At 39.7% G+C, this 18,303-nt stretch overlaps 1 protein-coding gene across 6 annotated transcripts in view; it reads left to right on the forward strand.

Annotated features, from left to right (window-relative positions):
• Positions 1-18,303, forward strand: part of KIF15 (kinesin family member 15) — a 57,361-nt gene that overhangs the window by 18,561 nt on the left and 20,497 nt on the right. For all 6 annotated transcript variants that reach the window (XM_037890231.2, XM_037890230.2, XM_037890229.2 and 3 more), the window contains 13 exons: positions 816-993; positions 1,847-1,988; positions 3,364-3,505; positions 4,364-4,558; positions 5,565-5,672; positions 6,936-7,041; positions 8,168-8,333; positions 11,153-11,303; positions 12,409-12,494; positions 13,261-13,336; positions 13,629-13,715; positions 15,182-15,286; positions 16,494-16,616. In XM_037890231.2, coding sequence (XP_037746159.1) covers positions 816-993; positions 1,847-1,988; positions 3,364-3,505; positions 4,364-4,558; positions 5,565-5,672; positions 6,936-7,041; positions 8,168-8,333; positions 11,153-11,303; positions 12,409-12,494; positions 13,261-13,336; positions 13,629-13,715; positions 15,182-15,286; positions 16,494-16,616 — 1,665 coding nt within the window. The remainder of the gene's footprint in view (positions 1-815; positions 994-1,846; positions 1,989-3,363; positions 3,506-4,363; positions 4,559-5,564; positions 5,673-6,935; positions 7,042-8,167; positions 8,334-11,152; positions 11,304-12,408; positions 12,495-13,260; positions 13,337-13,628; positions 13,716-15,181; positions 15,287-16,493; positions 16,617-18,303) is intronic.

Here is an 18,303-nt window from a genome sequence, read left to right on the forward strand (position 1 = left end):
GAGGAAGAAGTTTATATGTAATGATCAGGATTAAGATTATGTTCCTCCTGCAATACACCTCTATCCTGATATAGCACGAATTCGGCTATAATGCGGTAAAGCAATGCTCGGGGGGGGGGGGGGCTGCGCGTTCCGGTGGGTCAGTGTGTCTGGCTCCGATGCGCCGCGCTGACCGGCATGTTAAGGGTGCTGGGCCAGGGCCGAGGGGTTGGATAAGGGGCAGAGGGTCTCGGGGGGGAGTCAGGGAGCTGGGGGATTGGATGGTTCAGAGGTTCTGGGGGCGGGGCAGTCAGGGGACGGGGGTGTGGATAGGGGGCGGGGCAGTTAGGGGACAGAGAGCAGGGGGCAGTTGGATGGGTCAGGGGTTCTGAGGGGTTAGTCAGGGCGGGAAGTGACTATTAATAACGGAAATGCTCGAGGCCAAAGCAAGTTTGATATAACGCAGTTTCTCCTATAATGTGGTAAGATTTTTTGGCTCCCGAGGACTGCGTGATATTGGGATAGAGGTGTACTACAGAATGTTTAAAAATTGAATTTATTGATTAATTCCTTGATCATTACTTACTCATGTATACACATTTTGAGAGTAAATTCCAGTGAAGTAATAAAACCAGTTTCCAGCTCTTTAAGAAATCTGAACAGTCCTCCTTGGTTTAGGGAAGCCCTCTTTTTCTTTTCCTTTACAATTTAATGCTTGTGAAAGGTGACAGATTGGCAGCCTTGTATACTGAATCCTCCATGAAATAGCCTTTTTTGTAAACTACTTTGCTTTTTTGCAACACTTCAACAAATATCCACATGTCACATATGCACAGATGGAACAACACCCACGAATTGCTAAGTATGCCATGGAGAATCACAGCCTCAGAGAGGAGAACAAACGACTTCGTTCCTTACAGTCAGTGAAAAGGGTTGAAGAACTTGATGCTCAGACCATTGCAGAACTAGAAAAAGCTTTCTTGGAGGCTTCAGCCACAGAGAAAAATAATGGAGGTAAAAATACACTATGACATATTCCTTTCATAAGCTAATACTCATTTTAAAAATGTAATAATTAGTCTATTTTTGAGAAATCCTAAGTATTTTCATTAGCACTTAAAGTATTTTAAGTGGCAGTGCTTCTAATGATCATATGAATTTGATGGTTTAACATTCTTCTTTATTAAATTAATATTTTAACATATTTTTAAAATGAAAAACTTACGATGTTGCATAAGCAATGTTTGTCTAAACATAATACAAAATGCACACATCTCAATGTGAAACACTTTTGCAAAACTTATATTTTAATTGTTAAACTTTTCATCAATTTAATCTACCACATGGTAGTGTTAAAAACATTCTTTAAAAGTGCCCTTCTTCAGTGCATGTGATAATACTGTATAGTAGTTTGCAATACATATTCGTTTTCTATTTCATCCTTTTTTGTGATGCAAAAAAATTTGACAATGGTTAAACCACTAGTGTGCTGCAACCATTGTCTGTCATACTGACCAGTGTTGTCTAACTGTTTCCCTGTTCTTCCTGATCAGTCTGAGTGTATCCATCTGTTGTCTCGTTCTTTATGTTTAGGTTGTAAGCTCTTTGGAGCAGGAACAGTCTTTCTCTTCTCTTTTTGCACAGCACCTAACACAGTGGGATTGTGCTTCATGACTAGCTGTTACAGTAATACAAATAATAAAAATAATTACATAATCCACATGAACATAAGCACTATTGTTCGTGTCCAGTTGGCTTAGTCTGAGTTGCTGAAATGTTCAAAAAATTGTTCTTATTTTGTTGATAGAGCTTATTATGATTGTGAGCTCAGGATTATATCAGAGGATATCTGTTGTTTGTTTCTTAGGTCATCAGTTGTATTCCACCACTACATCAACAGAAAGCAATTCACTGGTGTCTTTTGAAAGGTTGAAAGCACGCCTGCTGCATACTCAGAGTGAACTGGAAAGTTCAAAACAAGAATATGAAGAATTTAAAGAGCTAACTAAGTGAGAGGAAACAATGTAGAAATGTTTTAAACTAATATTCTTCTGAAAAATATATTTTTCTAGGATAGACCTGTATTTATATTCTTTTATGGTCAAATCCTGGACCCAGAATACAACCCAAGTAAATTTGTCTTCTAGAGAGAGTCAGAGTGAGGGGAGAAAGGGAAAACATAATCCTCCCCATATCATCACAGTCTATTGAGCAACAGTTACAGACATCACATTAGTCTTGTATATTTGGAGATCGACTTACTCTGCTCCTGCTTCTTCACATTAGGATGTAGGTAGTCCCTGCAGAGCAGATCTTTATGGTGTGCAGTCTCCCCAAATCCTGATCTGTATAGTAGAAGTCCACTTGGCTACAAAGGGAGGGCTGAACCCATTGTGTTTTACTTTTTCATGATTTTGCCCTGAGCCCCAGCAGATGCCTCCCGCAGGGTTGAAGTCCCTAGCCCCACCACCCTGTCACAGGGCAGAAGCCCCGAGTTCCCCTCCCTCCAGTCTGGTAGGCGGAGAAGAGGGAGGGGGCAGAGAGGCACCATGAAGGAACCTACGTTTAAAAAACCCATATATTAAAGCTTAAATAGTTTTACCCACAAACTTAATGGTTCAGCAAATATGTTGGACACCAGTTTCTACTCTGTCCTGAGCAGCAGTAAGCTGAGATCCTGCTCCCATTGGATGCTTATGAAGTTTTGTTATTGACTCTGAGATCAGAATGGGAAGTGGATGGTGATAACACTAAACACAAACAATCCATGCTTGCACAAGACTCTTGACACTGCAGTGATGTGAATGATGCCAGCTATCACACTACTGACATACAAAACAGCTAAATATTATACAGTGAAAGATCTTCCCAAATTTCCACTTACCTTTAATAACATTCTTAAGTATTTATTTTAACAAGTCAAAGTAATCTTAATAATACTTGGAAAAAATGTTTAAAGGTTTTTATTAATCTTGTTGCGCTTCAGTTCAGGTTTCTGATTCACACGTAACTGTGGATAACATCATTAATGCTTAAAGTTTTGGTATGGGTGATGTGATCTGTTCTTTAGAGGAAACAAAAAGCTCTGAACTCAGGTGTTGCTGGATAAAGGAGGAAGCAATTTTTCCATTTTAAGGCTGTGTTTAAGTGTGCATATATTTTTTTAATTATGTGATCACAAAGCAGCTTTTAATAGCTCTTTTAATGGGGTCCCCACTGATCCTATAAATAGCATAATCTCAAAACTGAAATATTTTGATGGCTTGGATGAAAGTGTCTGGAATTGTTTTTCAGTGTGACAATTACACAGCACTTTACTGTCAGACTAATGATAGAGTGCATGATGACTTTTGGGCTTTGTGGTAAAATCTTATGTCTAAACAGGAAAAGGCATCTGGAAATGGAGTCAGAACTTCAATCCCTTCAGAAAGCAAACCAGCATCTTGAAAATATTTTGGAGGCAACCAAAGCACACAAACGTCATGAAGTCTCTCAATTGAATAAAATGCACAGAGAAACTATTAAGGTACAGGAATATGTTAATGAGAGGTTGTAAATACAGCAGTATATAGTTACATATGAGTTGGATGAAACAAAAGATTTCTTTAGTAAAAATCAGAGTGTAAGATACTTAGCCTGACAAGTTTTCCAGTATATAAACTCACTATATGATTAAAGTGATATCTTCATTTCTATCTCTTGTTCTGAAATACTTCCTGATGCACTACTGCTTGTAACTGAGTTGCAAATCAGAAAAACATGCCGTTGTGTGGAATGTAATTGACCAGCTTTGACCATTTTACTTTATCCTGTATTTTGTTTATAGAATTATGAAATGTGTTACACTATAATTAAGGCTACAATTTTGTCACGGAAGTCATGGATTCTGTGACTTCCAAAGACCTCCGTGACTTCAGGCGGCTGGAAGCTGCAGGGTCCCGCCACCATCCGCAGCGTCCAGGAGCTGCGGGGTTCCCCTGCCACCTGAGGCCCGTGGATCTCCCTAGCGGCAGGGGAACCCCACAGCTCCTCTCTACCCCAGGTGCCGGGGGGACCCTTCAGCTTCCAGCCGCCACAGGCGGAAGAGGACCCCACAGCTCTGAGTCGTGGGGTGGAGGACGACCCTGGAGCTCCAAGCCCCCATTGTGGTGGGGGCCCTAGAGCTCCCTGCTGACCCCGACAGCTGCCCAGCAGCTCCCCATTTTGTCATGGATATTTTTAGTAAAAGTCAGGGACAGGTCACGGGCAATAAAGAAAAAATTCACAGAAGCCTGTGACCTGTCCGTGATTCTTACTAAAAATATCCGTGACAAAATCTTTGCCTTAACTATAATCTGTCTATTTTATATTTAAACTAATGCTTCCTTCATAATTTCTGCAACAGAGCATGACTACTCCGACAAAGGCTTACCAACTAAGGTCTCGTCTGGTGCCACGAATAAGCCCTGAAATCTTGGTCTGTGATTCCATGGATATTCAAAGTTCAGGGGAGGTGGATAATATTTTCAATGAGCCAGTTCCTCCGGAGATGAATGAACAAGCTTATGAGGCCATTGCTGAGGAGCTCAGAATGGTGCAGGTAAATCTTCAGAATAAGAGTGGAAGTGCATATGTAATTGTTTTGTTTGGGGTTTTTTTACAAAAGCATGTTTTGATACTCATTGAGTAATATTTTTTCACCAAAAATAACTTTTGGTTTTAATGTAACAATTCACTTATAAAACCAAAGTAAGTGTTTAATAAATATTTTAGTAAATTATTGTGATGCCTAGTAGCATGCTATACTGTACTTATTCACCTTTAGCATTTCCAGTGTAAACTCCACTAAGAGAGTTCACACTTGTTATGCATTTTCTCTGTCTACATGTTATTCATTTATATTTTGTGAGAAGTCTTAGGTTAGCAGAAATGGCACACTCCTGGGCATTTAAACCTGAATACTCAAACCAAACTGTTCCATCACAAGGAGACTCAGGCAGAGGGGCCAGCACCATTCAAAACTGTGGCTTAGTTCAAAGCTAGAAGAGACTGCACTATTTGAGAACCTGTTTAAAAACTGTGTAAAACCTCAGTCCTTTTATCCTTCTTTTAAATTTCCTGAAAAGAGATGCTTTTGCCATAGAAGAGCAAAGCAAAGTGTCTGAGATAATCTTGATAATGTGGCTCTAATTTTCATTAATATGAAAACTTGTATATAACAGAACTCCTTGCTGAACTGCCCTCAAACATTTCATATAGCTCACAGATCTTCCCAGAAATCTCTAGTCCATTTTTGTCTATTCTGAAGAGCAGAATACATCAAACTTATACATACATACATACATAAAGTTAAGAACGTGCATGTTTGCAGGATTGGATCCCATTTTTGTATTTTGCTTTGAGGGATCTCCCAGAGATCTGGGAGTAAAGGATATCCCTGTGGTACTGATAAACCAATAGTTCTCTCTCTGAATGTCCTTGCTTCAAGCCATAAAGACAAAAATCTTGACTATATTAAGTATTTGGTGTACACAGGTCTGACCATATGCCATGTGAAAATAATGGGAAGAGAAGCTTTCTAATTATGCATGTCTGCCATCTTACAGGAACAACTGAGCACTCTTCAGATCAAGCTAGATGAGGAAGAAAGTAAGAACATAAAACTTCAGCAACATATTGATAAACTGGAGCATCATTCTGCACAAATGCAGGAGGTGAGGTAGCTGTGTAAATCAAATTTTTGTGAGAGAGTATATACAAAAGATGTGATTATCAATCACATTTCTCAGCTATTTTCAGGCCCCTCGTTAGTGAATTTTAAAATATTACTTGGATTTTTAAGAGGCAAAACTGCTAAAATTATAACACTAGAACTGAGCAGAAAGACCAGCTAGACAACAGCCAGCATCAGTGCTTTCTAAAACTTATTTTGAAATATTTAAAGCTGCTTGATCATAGAGTAAAAGTATAAATGGCAAGGCACTCAGGATGCCTACTGGTGGTGTTTTTTGCCCAATTTCATGATGTGTGGTAAATTATCAGTTGTCACCAAAAAATATTTTCTCTAAAATTCTACAGAGCTAAAAATACTCCTAGTTCTAGCTGTGAATGAACAAAACTGTCATTACTACATATAAAGTGTACAGGTCCTCTTTATTTTTCTATTTGTGGATCTACCCAGCCTAACTAACCAAAACTAAAATAGTTGTGTGGAATATTTTTCTGCAATGTGTAACACATACGATACAGCACCCCCCGTGATCTTGAGTTAAGTCACTTAATCTCTTCTCAGCCCCCTTACCTCCCTATAGTGGTTATCTATCTCATTAAGAGTTTGGGAAGATTGTAAAGTTCACTGAAGACAAAATACACATTTTAGATGTGAGGAATTATTCCACTGAATTATACAATGCCTATCAACAAAAGTGAAGAGCTTATAAATGGTGAACTCACCTTAAAATTAAGGAATAGATTTTTAGGGTAATGCCATAAAGCAGATAACATGCTCTCTTTGTGGTATAGTGGGAGTTGTAGTGGAAGAGTAGAAAAGATGAGTGTGGCAAAGGAAAGATGGGATTGACAGAGAAGAGCATCAGTCTTCCTCCACACTTCCACTACTTCAGCTCAGGAGCAGATTTGAAGTTCTAAATTATCAGGTGAAGGGTACTTAAAGTGAGGCTGATAGGTCCTTTTTTCATCTCAGATTGCTTCCTCAGTTACTTCAATAGTTCTTCTTGCTCTATGGGCTTCCAATTTACTCAGCTATTCGCAACCATAACACACTTGAATGTTCAGGACTCATGTGATTGGTTTGATTATAAATATCCAAAATAACTTTCTCAGCATACAGAAAAATGCATCTTACATAGTCAGAGCTGGAAAGTACACAACACATAAAAATATTTCTATTATTTCAACTAAGAGTTATACACTCCTATACTTCTCTTCCATTTTTAAATTTTATTTCTCTTCTAAAGCTATTTTCATCAGAAAGAAGTGACTGGAATAAAGAACAGCAGGAGCTCCTTAGACAGATAACATTTCTCAAAACACAACTTCAAGATGCTCAAAGCAAGACAGACAGTAAGTCCATGTAGCACTGAAATGCTGTTTGAATTTCTCAAGAGTTTTCATGTTTTGAAGCTACTATGACAAATATTGAATAACTGCTTTGGTTGGGTAATGAGTTATATATAATTCTGTCCTACGAGTAATTTTTCCTGTCCATTTTTGATCAACCTGCATAGCTGGTCATAGAGTTTAAGGCCAGAAAAGGCCAGCAGATCATCTACTCTGACCTCCTCTATATCACAGGATCTTCAGTTATAGACAATGGAAGGAGATGATTCATCCTAAGTGAATATGGAGTATTGTTTTAGAAGGTTAAAATTAAAATAATAAAAAGGAAAAAGGTGAACGGTCATTCTACCAAGCTGCAGTCCCACATTCAGGAGCAACTTTTAACCTTCCTTCTTATTTGTTCCCTTCTATCGTTTTAAGTTTTTAAAAAATGTCTTCACTTGTCTTAACTCCCCCTGGTGTCAGTCTACTAGAATGCCTGCATTATATTCTGAGGGCATACATACCTATGTATTTTTGACATTTCCAGTTAGATTGGTTAGACAACTAGAAATATATAGTCATGTTTGAACTCATTTTCCTGGTACAGCTAGTATAGAAGCAGTTGGACTTTTCTTTTTCCATATTATACTAAGCTAATAATGTATGAGAAATATAGAATATTTAAAGCTCACAAGTGTGGTAAACAGGTAAACCTACTTAAGATGACTTTTAAAAATACAAAATACAGTAAAATGTGAGAACACTTAAACAATAAGCAAGTTCTAAATCTACCCTCCAATAAAATAAAAATCTACCCTCTACTGCCAATAAAATTAAATTGGGTTAACATGCATTTAGTTTACCAATTCTGAGTTACAATTACATGCCCCCCTCCTAGCATCCTTTTGATTCAGTGTACACTTTTTCTGCAAATCAGTACTTCACTGAGCATTCTTTGCCTCTTTTTTTCTCCTTAAGTTTATTTTTCCCCACAGTTTTTTTGAGGAAATGGCCATTTTTACTGAGAATTATATGTAGTTTTGTTTAATTTTCACATAAGATTTTTCAACATCCCTGATATTGCATCTGCAAGTGAGCAGTTTTATAAATTAACAAAACTTCATACATTTGTGCATGTTTTTGACAGTATTAAAAAGTGAAGTCCATGACTTACGCGTAGTCCTGCAGTCTGCAGACAAGGAGCTGTCTGCTGTAAAGATGGAGTATAACACCTTCAGAGAAAAACAAGAGAAAGAAATGAGTCAACTCTCTATGAGACACATGGATGTACAACTCCAACTGGATAATGTTAGGTATGTGGTCAGCTCCTTCTTAGTGGAAGCTTTTAAGCCTTCCACATGAGAGTGCATCCAGATTCTTAATTCTATGCTAATATATGCTAACTTTCACTGTAAATAATCCTTCCTATAAAGCAGAGCTCAAGTTAACCACTGTATTTTTTTGAATGTACACACACTGCTTTTACAGGCTCAGCTATTTCCTATATATTTAGAAGATAGGGGAAAAAGGTGGTGAAATTAACAGATCAATGACAGAGAAGCCCCCTTAATGTTGGCATTTGTGCCTATAGCATTTTTCCATTACAGTAGAATCTCAGAGTTACAGACACCTTGGGAATGGAGGTAGTCTGTAACTCTGAAATGTTCCTAACTCTGAACAAAGCGCAGTTCAAGCTCCAGATCCAGCAGCTGATATTCCAGGCCAGGCTTCAGCATCAGTTGAGCTCCCTACTCAGTGCTGGCAGGAGTTTGCAAGCTTTTCTCCCTCCCCTGGATGGGTGGTTGGGGGTGTGTGTGTGTGTGTGTGTGAGAGAGAGAGAGAGAGAGAGAAAACAGTGTGTCCCCCTCCCCAGGGTGGGGAGGTAAAAACAGTGTATCCCCCTGCCAGCCGGAGAAGGGTGGGGATAAAAGCAGCACATCCTTCCAGCGGGCGGGTGGGAGGGGTGAAAGCAGCACAGACCCCAGTGCTGCTCCTGCTTAGCTGGCTCCAGGTGCCTTGGGCTGGCAGCCCCAGCCTCTTGCTGTAAGTGGCTGCCCCTCGTGGGGGAGGGGTGGGGACAGCCAGCCCAAATGTGCCTACCTTTAAGATGCAATACAGCAGAGGTGGGCAAACTTTTTGACCTGAGGGCCACATCTGGATATGGAAATTGTATGGTGGGCCATGAATGCTCATGAAATTGGGGTTGGGATGTGGGAGGGGGTGATGGCTCTGGGGTGGAGCCAGAAATGAGGAGTTGAGGGTGTGGGAGTGGGCCCTGGACTGCGGTTGGGGGGCAGAAGGGGTGAGGGCTCCATTTGGGGATGGAGGCTCTGGGGTGGGGCTGAGGATGAGGGGTTGGGGGTGCAGGAGGGTGTGCTGGGCTAGGGCAGTGAGTTGGGGTGTAGGAGAGGGTCAGGAGTGCAGGCTCCGGGCGGTGCTTAACTCAAGCAACTCCTGGAAGCAGCAGTATGTTCTCTTCCCCTCCCCGCCCCAGCTTCTAAGCGGAGGTATGGGCAGGTGGCTCTGCGCACTGCCCCGTCCACGGGCACCGCCCCTGCAGCTCCCATTGGCCACAGATACTGACCAATGGGAGCTGCGGGGGTAGCACTAGGGGCGCGGGAGCGTGCAGAGTGGGGATAAGCTGCGGCTTCTGGGAGCCGCATGGAGTGGGACAAACCCTGGATCCCGTTCCCCAGTGGGAGCTCAAGGGCCAGATTAAAACATCTGAAGGGCCAGATGTGGCCGCCGTGCCATAGTTTGCCCACGCCTGCAATACAGGCACAGTACGGTTTTGGTTTTTTGTTTGTTTTTTGTTTGTGTTTTTTTTTTTTTGGGGGGGGGGGGTGTCTCTGTGCTACCTGATTGGTTACTTCAGTCAACAGGACACCATGTGAAACTGGGTCAGTCCATAACTCTGGTGTTCGTATCTTTGAGGTTCTACTGTAAATGTGATTTTTCCAGTAAGTGTTCGGACCTCCCTTAAGTAGAGTGAATTTGCTGAGGAAGCCGGTCTTTTTTTCAATTCTTTAATGCTAAAATTAAAAGCCTCACTCTAGTCTGCCCATCATGTCACTGCTTCACATTGTTGTGTGCACTGAAAAATCCATATAACTAAAATGAAAACATACATTTAAAATCAGTTTGTTCAAAGGTTGGCAATTCAGGATTGAAAATCTTTCTGTACTTCATGCTATAATTGACATTAAGTGCTATTAGGAGCAGGAAACTGGTAAAGTTTTATTTATCATTCAATAGCAAGTGATATTAAACAGGCACATTTGCACTAAAGTAACACAATTTCAATACATGGGAAATCTTTTCCATTAAGCAAGATGACAAGTGGTCTTGACTGCATTATTGCATCCTGTTGGGATTACATCTTGTGTGGCATGTGACATCTTCTAAGTAATATATTGAAGATCGAGAACCATGCATCAAAACTACTGACATGGTTTCACTGCTGCCCCTAATTAAATATTAAGAGACTGACCCTTTTAGAGGTGCTCTAGTAAATACCAATCTACCAGCTCTGTATTCGTTTTATGTTTCATAATCTGTGTCAGCAGGTGCATAGCCCCTCTAATTTTTTACTTTTAACCTTAATAAGTATTAAGTGACCTAAATATTCCTCAAGACAACAGTTTAAAAGAAAACAAATCCAGCTATACAATATACAGAAAGCTCTTGTGAGACAAATAAACTATACATGAGTAAGAGAAAATGTAACTGAATAAATGTGTGAATACACAGGGCCAGTCTGATGTTAATCACACTACAATCAGCAGACAAACAATGACTGATGGTGACTGAAGTATCACTTAAAATATTGAAGGATGTAAATTTTGGCTCTTTTTAGAGGAAAACAGCAGTGGCTGTACGTCCAAAACAGCACAGCCTCTCTCCCACCATCTCCACCAATGCCCCTTAAAACGCTTGAGGTGTCACTTAATATTTTGGATATCGTGATAAAAATTACATAACCAGAGCCTGTAAGTCTTGACATGACATCCATTTTTTATAAAAAAAAGACTGCACTCTGGATTATTTATAGCTTTTAAAATATAGTTGAGGTATTTTTATTGTCCAGTACAAATTCTTGTTTTCTAATAATGTCAAAAAACTTTTAATGAAGGCTAGAACATGAAAAGATTCTTGAAGGAAAAACAAGTCTGCAGGATGACTATGACAATTTACAGGAAGTAATGAAGTTTGAAACTGATCAGCTGAAGCAACAGCTTGAAGACAACAAACAAGAAACTGAAGCACTGAAAACCGAGCTTCATGTAAGAAAGCCAAAGCTGTTACACAGTATAATCGCACCTCTCATTTAATCAAATTATGTAACTCATCTCATTAAAATGACATTACCAATCTTAGGCCAAAAAATTTCACTATTTTGATAGTGGTCCTATCTGGAAGGTGTTACTTCCAGAAGTTTATTTAATTTTCCAGCTGACTCTTGAAACCATTGGTTATAAGAGACATCCAGTCACATTATGCTAAAATTCTGTTGTCTGCCAAAGAAATCATTATCTGATGGGGTTTAATTAAGATGGGCTAATTGGTAAAGAAACTGGGCATTACTTTTGAGATGAATATTGGGAGGAGTACCCTGGAGGGTTCAGATTTCAATTCTGACTTAAAAGAGGCATCTCTGAAATATTTGAAAGTTGGTGCTTTTATACACTGGCAATAATGGTCTTGTCATACTAATTTATTATTTCTTGGTGTTAGATCACTGTCCTGTCATCTGGTTGCTGCTTTTCTTGAAAACCTTTCACAGACTTCAGTGATTGCAGAACACAGCACCAAAGCTGCTCAAGGGCTTTTGTAAATGCTGTTGCCTTCTTTCTGCATTGTATGCTGGCTACCTAATCAGCAAACTTGTTTCAAGATTCTCTTTTGGCATTTAAAGAAATAAAATGGAAACTATATGTTCCTTTTTAAAATTAACACTGTATAGTATTAAAACTGAAACAAATTAAAACCTAATTTAGAGAAAATTCTGTCAATTTGTGCCCCCTAAGTCTTAAATAATTTAGGATCCTATCTAACCATAGGACTGCTATCTCTCATAACGACAACTGAGATGGGTGGCACTAGAACTGCTGACTTGTCAGTATGCGCTAGAGTTTACCTTTAGAATTATTCAGGGCAAGGTTCAAGAACTCTTTTTTTCTGTTTTGTCTATGCTTTGTGTAGCATTTTGAGTTGTGTTATTTTTTCTTCCTCCTTTCTAATCTTTTGGTTTTAAATTATTTTTTTAGAAATATTATATTAATATGTTGGTATCAAATATCCAAAGGCCTCTTAACAGAAAAGAATTAAAATATTATTTTAATCTGTATACTTCAAACAGAATGTTATAAAAATTATATTGTGTTTTAGAATCTTTTGGAACTTTTGGAAACAGAAAAAGGACGTAATCAAAAACTAACATTGCAATTACAAGAAGACAAAGAAAATAATTCAAAGTGAGTATTGTTGTGGGTTTGATTTCCAGTTGAAGTCAATGGTTTCATCCTATGCTAAGTTTCATTTTTTTGTAGCTCTTGCTATTGAAATACATTTCTTTTTCCAAAAATAAAAGTGCAAACCTTCTAAATGCATTGTTTTGGAAAATATTCACCTCTGAGTTAACTAGCAGGACTGAATTTGGCCCAAATTGAGTGAGTTCTTTAAACCGCTGAAATCACTATGCATGGTGTATCTTTTCATGTATTTTGTAATTGCCATTATCTATCTCTTGATATAAAGAGAAAAATGTTTTAGTATCTAAGATGTCTGTTCCAGTAAATGTGGATGTTCCCTTTCTAAAAAGAGAAAACAATAAGAAACTGATGAGGTAACAATAACACCTTCAGTTCGCTTGAAAACATCCATTCAGAAAAGCCTGTTAGAGATTTTTGTCCCAGGCAGTATAGAGATTATTACTTGATGGATTTTTAGTCAGTGTCTTTACTCCACTAAAGATAGCACTACTTCTTTTTAAATTATTTTTAATGAACAGTTTCATTATAAAAATGTTCTTTTGTATGTGGAAGGTCTAGCATCAGCTGCAATGTATGGCTGCAAGCTGAACCATTAGTTTTTTGAATAGCATTAATCAACTGGTAGTGAAAAAACCTTTAAAACTAAATGGGACCCAGGACCAACCTACGTAGTTTGTTCCTTGTTGAAGCTGTCTTTTCTTATGTTTTGATTAAGTCTCTTACAAGAAATATATTCCTTCTCTTCTAGAGAACTCTTGAAAGTACTTGAAAATGTACAGCTGGAAAAACAGTCCTCTGAAATGGTGACACGATGTGAGCAGCAGGTATAAAAGCACATTTTGACAATTGAAAATTGAGTTTTTGTGGATTTCCTGTGTATTAATGGCAAAAGAATTTTTATTAAACTGTTTAAAGATTAATAGTAAAACAAATTCAGTGCTTTCAAGTCTCAGGAATCACAGTTGCTTTTTAACTACTATGATACCTTTTAGCCCCTCTAGCATATTAAGTAGTACAGCTGTCTCTCTTGTGTTATTCCTAGTGTTACGTTTATACTAAATGTACACAAGAGGTAATTGAGGGCTATTTCTATAACTAAAATAAAGTTTCTTCCAGGAAGCAAAGTTGCAGAAATTAGAACGGAATCTGGCTGCTGCCGAAGAAGTTATTGCTTCTCTGGAGAAGACTAACACTGCTGACAAGGTAGCTACTTTTTATTGTTGGTTCACAAGTTCTGAAAGAAACTGACTTCTTTGTAACAGAGCTGGAAGCTAAGCCCTTCCTGACTGTGATAATGGGTGAAAAAAGCTCTCATACATCTGGCATAGGGTGTCCAAGACCACTGGGGAAAGAAGGCTGGCACAGTGCCAGAGAAAACAGGGTGGAGATATAAGGGGACAGCTGGAGAGGGAAGACAAAAGGGAGTTGTGCTGTCTGCTGGACAAAACAGCTAACACAAGGTCATGAACGTATCACCTGTTGGTTGACAGGGAGTTTCCAGTCAGGCTCGTCTGATGAGGAATTGGCTAATAGAAACCATAGGAATGACACAGTAAGAATCTCACTGTAATTGTTGTCAGTAAAATCAATCCATGTTTCATTTAAGATAGCTTCACCAGTTTTCTGAAAGCTCCTTTGGTGAATAACTTTTATCACTGAGTATAACATACATTTAAGAAATTATTATATGGGAACTCATTGTCATGGATGGTCAATCAATTCCTGACTTGCTCTGTTTTCATAGCAAAAGAAAAACTTGGGGAGATTGGGTGGGGTTGGAGGGAAATGCCACACTAAATCCCGAGTCCAGTAATGGTTTCTTGAAGATGACTCACTCCATTAAGTTTCCGCCTGTTTCTTACAGCAACATTCATAACCTTCTATCAGAAGAGGATCAAAGTGGGACTAAACAGTTTGTGCTACAAAACAGTCTTTTTCCTTTTAATGTTGGAAAAGTAAATAAGCTATTTAACTCTTTGTATGAAACCTTAGGGTAAAGAGAGGTACTTTTTAACATCAAAAATCGCACTGTTCCTTCACACTCTAATCAAAGTACTGTATATACTCGTTCATAAGCTGAATATTTTTGGGAACAAAATGACGCATCAAAGAGTGAGGGTCAGCTTATAAACTGGTCTACACCAAAATTTGATGATTTTAAACTCTATGAAATAATTGAATATCTAATACATTGTCTTTTTGTTTACCTGGAGCGTCTGCAGGCATGGAGCCCCTCGGTTTCCTGTGGCCACGGTTTGTCGTTCCCAGCCAATTGGAGCTGCAGGAAGTGGCGTCACTTCTCGCAGCTCCCATTGGCTGGGAACGGCAAACCGCGGCCACTGGGAGCTGAGAGGCTCCGTGCCTTTGCACGCTCCAGGTAAACAAAACGTCCCAACCTGCCAGTGGCTTACCCTGACAGGCCAGGAGCCAAAGTCTGCCAACCCCTGAAATATAGGGTCGACTCGTGAAAGGGTCATACGGTTTTTACTATTTTTACCTATCCATCTTGGGGGATCGGCTTATAAACGAATAGGCTAATGAACGAGTATATATGGTAATTAAAAAACCATTCAAAATATTTTATTGGTTCAAAGTGAAATATGGGCTAAGCAGAAATTATTTAAATAGTGACACTGAAATTGGGGTTCAACATTTTTCTTCTTTTGCAGGAAGTTGTATCTGACTTGATGAGCCAGATCCAGGAGTTGAGGACATCTATTAGTCACAAGACAGAATCTATTGATGGACTGACAAGAGAGCTGGAAGACATAAATGTATGTTCCGTTTTTGAAAAGATATGGGGCAATGTTGGGTATCACAAAAATGGAATGAAATGCCAGGCTGAACACTTTCAATTACATATTTTATCAGAAATGTGGAACAGTGTAATTTGCTGTAGGGTGAGTTTCTTTCAACGTTTGTTGTATTCTTCTGAGCAGTTTATGCCTAGGGTGGTCTTGGAAACTGAACTTTTTCCACATAGTGAATAGACAGACATTTCTCTCACTGGACCTACTCAGTTCCTGTGAGCTTCAATCAGCTGATATATTCATGTTTAATTTTGTTGAGAAGTTGGTGGTTTGAGAGATCAGTAAATGAAGCTGAAGTCACTGAATTCATTTGTAGGAAAGAAACTGTAGTTATGAGACGTAACTCCTAGGTTCCAGTCTTGCAAGCAAACGTGATGCAATAAGATTCTTATAATAAAGTTGCTTGCTTGCATAAGTACTTGCAGGAGGTGGGCCCTTACTAAATTGTGCTTTCTCACTGAAGCGGTGAGACTTTTGTCTTTTGCTTTACAGTGTGCCTTTTTTTAACAGAGGTCTTGCAGTCTTTTTTACTTTGTTTTAGTGCAAACTGATACAGCAACACATGCGGTATTTTACATGTACTGTGAACCCAAAAGAACCCAGCACAGAAAGGAACATACAACTTCAGAATATGATCTATATTTTTTCAGTGTGCATATTACATCAGGTACACCCAACATACACACTTATCCTATAAGAAATCATTCTCTGTTTCATTGCAACCTTAATGGAAGATCTCAAAGTACTTTCCAAACACATTTACTCACAGCACCCTTTATGAGTTAGGTTCGCATCATACCTATTTTACAAATGCTAGAGGTAGAGCCTTTGACTGACTCATGGTCACACAGGATATTAACAGAACTAGGAAAGGGACAAGGCATAACTCTCACTAATAGATATGATCTTAAAATAGTCAGATGGCGTTGAAATTTATAATCTTAGTTTTAGTTCTGATGCAAAACCTTAGTTTGTGGGATTCAGCAAGCAATAGCACTTCTATTCACTGGACCTTTAGTATCGTTATGTCAGACAATTCTCTAAACATGATTTTATAGTTCTGTCATCACAAGATTCCAAGATGCAACAGCTGAGTTGCTTTTAGCAATTTTCTTTGATATCTTGCTTGCATTATCATAGTCCTAAAACTTAACTTTGCTGTTTTTCTTAGTGGAAGTATAATTCTGCCCTGGCTGCAAAAGACGAAAACAAAGCCATCATAGAGGATCAGGAAAGGCAGATCGAGGAGCTGAGAGAAGCCTTGGAGAGAAAACAGGCAGCTGATAAAGTTAATGTAAGAGTGCTAACATCAGTACCATATTGTGATTGTTTCTGCTACAGATGAGTTGGACGTATTTGATTTTTTGTTTAAAGTATTTACATGGAATTTAACCTCACTTGGATCCAATTATAATTGATTGGAAAGAAAGGCACAAAAGCTTTAGTGGAACACCTGGAAATCACCATTAAATTGTTTCAGTATTCTTAAATATTTAACAAAGTACGCTTTTTTTTTGTTTGTTTTTAACCCTATACCAAAGGCCTGATCCAGCTCTTCTTAGAGCTAGTAAGAGTCATTAAACTGCATTTAAAGGGAATTGTTTCGGGTTCTTAAAGTATAATTGACACAAAATGATAAATGAATATTGCGTTTAACAGTCTCATTTTTTCCCAGTGTTGCTGTATTGAGGAGCTTCTCCATTACCCATAACTTTAACCAAAAGCTCCACCTGCTGGAGTAAAATTTAAGATACACAGTTAGTCTGATTAAGGCTGCATATTTTTCATTTTAATTGTTTTATTTTTATATTCTTTATCCAGTCTCTCACTGCCATCCCCATTATTCTGTAGAACATGTCCTGTAACTAAAAAGGGAAGGTGCTCAGGTTTGACAAAGTCTTCATAAAATAATCAGTTAGGACTGCATATACTCCTGAGGGAATTCTGTGCCAAAAAATAAAAAATGCTGCGCACAGTATTGCAAAATTCTGCAACTTTTATTTGTCAATAAATAAATGCAGAGTCTCCAGCATGGAATTGGGGAGCATAGGCCACTGGCTGTACAAAGATGGGAGATCACCCTGCAGCCTGCCCACCACTCACCCTTGGGACATGGACTCAGTGGTGAAGCTGCACCTGACCCTGACACACCACACGGCCTGGGCCTGCCCCAGAGTCACCCCGAGGCTCTGCCCCTCTGCGCCAGGCGCACCAGATGTGGGGAAGGCAGGCTCAACCAGGCAGGATCCAAGTGTGGAGGGGCTCAGTGTGGGGGGGATCCAGGTGTGTGCTGAGAGGATTTTGTGTGGGACAGTCTGGGTGCAGGCAGCTCAGTGGGGGGGGTCTAGGTGTGGGGGGGATCTGGATGCACAGAGGCTCATTGGGGGGTTGCAGGTGCAGGGGCAATGGAACTCTGCGGGAGCTTCCAGGTGAAGGTGGTTGGGGCTCAGCGGAGAGGTCTGGGTGTGAGGGTCTCAGCAGGGGGTTCTGGGGGAGTGGGGCTTGGTGGGGTGGGGGCAGGAAGTAGAAGAGGATGCTGATCTTCCTGCAGCTGCGGGGAGGTTTCTGCGGATGGGTCTGACACAGTCCCAGCCACTCCTTGCAGGAGAAGAGGAAGTTCTGTCCTCTCCTGCATCCAGCTCAGCTTGGACTAACAACTGATCCTGGCTCAGGGTAGGAGCCACTGGCTGGGGTGTCCCCAGCCCTGCAGTGATTTACCTCTCCACCGGCTGCTCTGGGTGCTTGAAATGATGTACCTGCCCAGCTAGGGAGTGGTGCATGACTGCTCTTGCAGGTTCCCTTTGCTTCCCTGTCAGAAAGTCATTTTTCTGCAGGGAAGCAAAGAAATCTGCGGGGGACATGAATTCTGAGCACACAGAGTAGTGCAAAATTCCCCCAGGAGTATACATAGTACCTCTATTCTGCAACTTAGCACCATTCCTGCATCTACCAGAACAAACTGTTCACCTCTCAAACCTCCG

Source organism: Chelonia mydas, chromosome 2, assembly GCF_015237465.2.
Source record: "Chelonia mydas isolate rCheMyd1 chromosome 2, rCheMyd1.pri.v2, whole genome shotgun sequence".
Lineage (NCBI taxonomy): Eukaryota > Metazoa > Chordata > Testudines > Cheloniidae > Chelonia > Chelonia mydas.